This window comes from Carlito syrichta, unplaced genomic scaffold, assembly GCF_000164805.1.
Source record: "Carlito syrichta isolate Samal-C Ts95f unplaced genomic scaffold, Tarsius_syrichta-2.0.1 Scaffold315753, whole genome shotgun sequence".
Taxonomy (NCBI): domain Eukaryota; kingdom Metazoa; phylum Chordata; class Mammalia; order Primates; family Tarsiidae; genus Carlito; species Carlito syrichta.
In genome coordinates, this window is record NW_007259849.1 from 211290 (window position 1) to 216603 (window position 5314).

Here is a 5314-nt window from a genome sequence, read left to right on the forward strand (position 1 = left end):
GGTCGAGGTTGGGGTGGCCAGGAATGGCCACTGCACTCCAGTCTGGGCAACAGAGTGAGACTCCAACTCAAAAAAAAAAAAATTGCTGAACAATTAGATGCTACTAGTAGGATGACATGAGAAAATCGTATGGCCTTAGACATGATGCTGGCAGCAAAAGGCGGGGTATATGTCATGCTAGGAGAACAATTTTGTACTTCCCCCAAACAGATCAGGAAAAAGATTGACCTTTTTTCAGGGTGGACTGGCCCTTTGAGGGGTCACTAGACAAAGAACTAGTTAGCAAAGTGTTTAGAGTTGTTGTGGGGGACCCAGGCCACCCTGACCAATTCCATTTCATTGACTGTTGACAAGATATATTCCTGTTTTCAATTAAGTGAAGGCTGCTGTGAAATCACATAGCAACAATGACATTATTAGGTTTGTTTTGTTTTGACCTATTGTGGGAAGGGCCTTCCCAGAACAGAGAAAGTAGCATGGCAGAGTCAATGTTGGGATCTTGTGTGTTAGGGCCTGTCTGTTCATCCTTCTTCCTGCTCCCATTTGCCAGAGGCAAACATATAGGAATTCAAGTATACAAGGACTGGAAAGCCCAAAGGAAATGGCATGCCTTACTAAATTGGCAACTGGAAAAATGATGAGTGGCCCCTTGAGTGCATTATCCAATACTGTGGCCTGGCCACCTGGGGCAGAGGATGGGTCCTGGGGCTATCAGACTCCCATTTACATGCTGAACTGCATAATTCAATTACCGAAAGTTGTTGAAATTATAACTAGTAAAACTGCAAAGGCCCTTAACATACTAGCCAAACAGCAAACCAAACAGCTAGCGTAATGCTATCTATCAAAACTGCTTAGCCCTAGATTACTTGCTCACTTCTGAAAAACAGAGTTTGTAGAAAGTTTAATTTAAGTAACTGCTGCTTACAAATAGATGATGAGGAAAAGATTGTAAAAAAACACTGACTGAATGAAAAAAATTGCTCATGTCCCAGTCCAGACCTGGAAAGGCTAGAATTCCAGGGAAATAATTTGGGGGATGGTTCTCAACTTTTGGGAAATTCAAAACCCTCATAGGCATTATACTTATAATTTTGGGAATTTGTCTAATCCTGCCCTGCCTGGCGCCCCTGGTTTTAAGGTCTGCCTCCAGCCTCATTGAGGCCATGGCCGAAAGGAAAATGGCAGCACATGTAATGACGTTATGAAAGTACCAACACCTTAATCAAGGTGATGCTCTTTGATCCAAGAAGGGCCCTGAGCATCAAAGGGGGGAATGTGGTAGGGGCCTTTGCAGAACAAAAAGAAAGTAAAGTGGCGGAGTCAATGTCTAAGTGCACATGCATAATCCAGTTACAACCCTGTGCTATAAAATACCAATCAAAATACAGGTTGCCATATAAGGGAGACAAAGGAACTAGAATGTCATATAAGGCAACACTCCACTGCATTTGGGGCCCAGCCTTTGGATGTGAATTCACTGGACCAGTACTGGTACAAATAAATGCTACCTCCTGGCAAAGAAGCCTCAATATCCCTATCTCTCTGTAAAGGCTCCTACTACACTATGATTATAAGTAACAACTGAGGTTCCTGATTTTAACCCCTTGGCAGCAAGATCTAAGTTCCCTCATTCACACACTAACACCTAAGTGTCAAGGGGTTAAATAACCAGCACAAGATACTGCACTTCTTATTGTAGCATTTGGCAGAGCTGAAAGAAAAGGCAGTTATGCTAAATGTTGAAGGGATTGTGGGCAACACAAAGAAGACATCCAGAGAAGATAAAATGTCACATGAAGTCTTCATAGTCTTACATATCCTCCATCATTACCACCATAATCATCTTTCATGGTGGCTTTTTTTGTTGTTGTTGAGTTAGAGTCTCACTCTGTCACCCAGGCTGTAGTGCAGGGGCATGCTCACAGCCACTGCAGCTCGACCTGCTGGGCTCAGGTGATCCTTCTACCTCAACCTTCCAAGTAGCTGGAACTACAGGTCCAGTTAATTTTTGATTTATTGTAGAGACAAGGTCTTGCCAGGTTGACCAGGCTGTTCTTGAACCACTGGGCTCAGGTAATCCTCTCACCTCCATCTTAAAGTACAGGGATGACAGGTGCGAGCCACTGCACCCACCTTATGGTGGCTTTTAATCCCCCTCCAGGAGCCATGGCTTTCTTCTTCTTTTTGGCTTTGCTTTGTTTTTCTTGCTTCTCTTTTTCACTGCAAAGCACAGTCAGTGAATTGGTTGTCTTTTTGAAGTCATCAATCTCCAATGAAATACATACATTATGAACTAAGACTTCCAAAACACTGGCATAATATAGTAACTTTTCATATTGTATAATTTTATATTTTAGCAACTTTCCTTTTTTTTTTTTTTTTTTTGAGTCAGAGTCTCACTCTTTTGCCCAGGCTGGAGTGCAATGGGCTCAGATAATCATTCTACCTCAGCCTTCCAAGTAGCTGAAACTACAGGCATGCACCATCACACCCAGATAATTTTTTGATTTATTGTAGAGGCGAAGTCTTGCCCAGTTGTCCGGGCTGGTCTCAAACCTGTGGGCTCAGGCAATCCTCTCGCCTCCACCTCCCAAAGTGCTGGGATGATAGGCATGAGTAACTATCTAAGCTCCGTGAACTCATCTCTTGAAGATAGGTTCATACCACCTATTCCACAGACCATATTATTCAAGTATTTGAAGTGTTTTACAGTGTTTTGTGAAATGTTTAAAGTGTTTGCCATGTCTTGTTTAAAACCTAAGTTTGAGGCTGGGCTTGGTGGCTCAGCCTATAATCCCACACAGGCCGAGAACCCCTGTGTGACTGATGCAATAATTTTAAAATTTTGCTCATAAGCAACCCTCACAGCCCTGTACCCCACCCAGTGCTCTAATGGCTTCCCCCTTATCTGAGTGTACCATGTGCCAAACCCCCAGACATATGTTTATCTCTGTAATGCCTCAGTTTCCCACCTGCTTTTGCCTATAAAAGCATCCCGCTAATTTCATTTGGGGTTGAAAGTCTTGGAGGCATGAAGCCCCTCTCAACCGCTGGCTATTAAAGGACTCATTCATCTGAACTTTATTGTGCTGGTTATCTGATTTCTCACGACTCAGCTACAATATTAACAACAAAAGTTTTATTTGCTAATTTCAGGTCTGACTCTTCCTGTAGTTTCCTTAGCTGCAGTTCACCTGCTAATTGTTCTGGTGTTGGCATTTCAGGTTCTTCTAATCTCTTTTAATTTCTTCTTGCCTTTTCTTCTGTTGGCTGTTCTTTTTCTTTTATTTTCTTGGCTATTTTTTTCTTTTCTGAAACTCGTTTTACTTCCGCTTCTTATTTTCTTTTCAACATCATCGTCCTCCCAGTTATCCTTGTCGTCGCTGTCCTCATCCTCGCCTTCCCAGCAGTCCCCACTGGCAGTGCCATCACCTCCCACCTTCCCCACCAGGTCTCCCATGGAGAAAAGGTCCAGACCTAGGAGTCCAAGTCCCCTGCCATCCCCTGTCATCACCGCCATCTCGAGCCTGGTATGAGCATGCGTGAGGTGACAGCTAGAGAGTGGTTAGCATGGCAGAGGTGAGTCGCTGGGTGCCAACTTTTTTTCTAAGTATGAAATTAATGTAAGGTTATCATAAAAATAATTGCAAAATTGGAAGGGCATGTAAAAGCACTTAGCCCTCTCAATCAGAAACAACTGATTTTAATTTTTTACTAGTGATTTCTTTTGGATCAAATTCATCGGAAAGTATAACACCAATATGTAGAAACAGATTAGACAACCAACAACAATGACCTTACATCCTGTGTGTAGAACCTTATAAAGAGGCACTTCAACAAGAGGTATGAGAGGCATACTTGTATTTTTGTTTGTTTGTTTGTTTGTTTTGAGTCTAAGTCTTACTCTGTCACCCAGGCTGGAGTACAGTGGCACACTCATGGCCACTGCAGCCTCGACCTGCTGGGCTCAGGTGATCCTTCCGTCTCAGTCTTGCAAGTAACTACATGGAACAACACAGTCATGCACCACCATGCTTGGCTAATTTATTTATTTATTTATCGTAGAGACACGGTCTCACCAAGTTGCCCAGGCTGGTTTTGAACCCCTGGGCTCAGTCAGTCCTCTCACCTCAGCCTCCCAAAGTGCTGGGATTACTGGCATGAGCCACTGCACCCAGCCCATAATTTGCATTTTAGAGAGAGCTCTGGAAGGCTTCAGGAAATCAAATTCCATCCAGGTTCAACCATTAAATCACTGTACAACATTGACTAAAATCACCTCATGCCTTAGCAATCAGTTTCCTCATCTATATAACTAAGAGGTTAGATTTGAATAACTTTAGATTTACTTCCACCTAGCATTGTTATTTTTTTTTTATTGATACAGCCCAATTTGCATTTGAATATACCCTATAATTGGGCAGGACATGGTGACTCATGCCTATTATCCCAGCACTTCAGGAGGCCCAAGCTGGAGCATAGCTTGAGTCCAGGAGTTTGAAACCAGCCTAGGCAACATAGCAAGACCTCATCTCTACAAAAATAAAATTAAAAAATAAAAAATAAATTAGCCAGGTATGATGGCACATGCTTGTAGGCCCAGCTACTAAGGAAGCTGAGGCAGAAGAATCACCTGAGACCACAAAGTTGAGGCTATGGTGTGCCACTGCACTCCAGCCTGGGCAACAGAGTAAGACCCTGACTCAAAAAGATATATATATATATATATATCCTGCAATTATGTTTTATTGTAATTATTTGTTTGTATCTGTGCTTTTCTATCAGATTAAATTAGTCTTCTTAATCCTTACATCTACCCCAACACATTGGATAGCATGTAATAGGTACACAATAAAGGAAGATGAGATGAAGAGAAGGGTGACTTTTTAAATTATTGAGAACAATTTTTACCCTATTGAAGAAGGACTCAAAGGCAAGAGCTTTTAGAAAATAAAACAGGTTTGGGGAACGGAGGCATGTAACAACACAAAGGGTACCTCGTCCTAAACCAAGGGAAGTGTGGACCAGTTGGATGCAAAACTTCACCTGCGCATAGATCACTCATGTACCTTATCCTTGTATCCCACATCTCTATAATAAGATTAAGCTATTTTTAAAAATAAAATAAGTAATTATAATTTTTTAAAAAATAAAACAGATTTACTTGCAAATTTTACTTGAGAGTCTAAACCTTCAAAGGATTGGCTCACCAAATTAAAAAAAAAAATACCACAAGCATTTAAAGAAAAATAATCAACCAAAGTTGCCAAGTTTACAATTAATATGTTCATAGTGGAAAATGAACAATTTT

General features: G+C 41.5%; 1 protein-coding gene across 1 annotated transcript; it reads right to left on the bottom strand.

Annotated features, from left to right (window-relative positions):
- Positions 1 to 1805: 1805 nt before the first annotated feature.
- On the bottom strand, positions 1806 to 3463 carry LOC103275802 (eukaryotic translation initiation factor 3 subunit J-like). The gene is made up of 5 exons (XM_021706549.1): positions 3356 to 3463; positions 3132 to 3240; positions 2631 to 2694; positions 2155 to 2370; positions 1806 to 1866 (listed from the first exon to the last, which is right to left on the bottom strand). Exons 1-5 carry the CDS (start codon positions 3461 to 3463, stop codon positions 1806 to 1808), a joined length of 558 nt encoding a protein of 185 aa, XP_021562224.1.
- Between the last annotated feature and the right edge of the window lie 1851 nt (positions 3464 to 5314).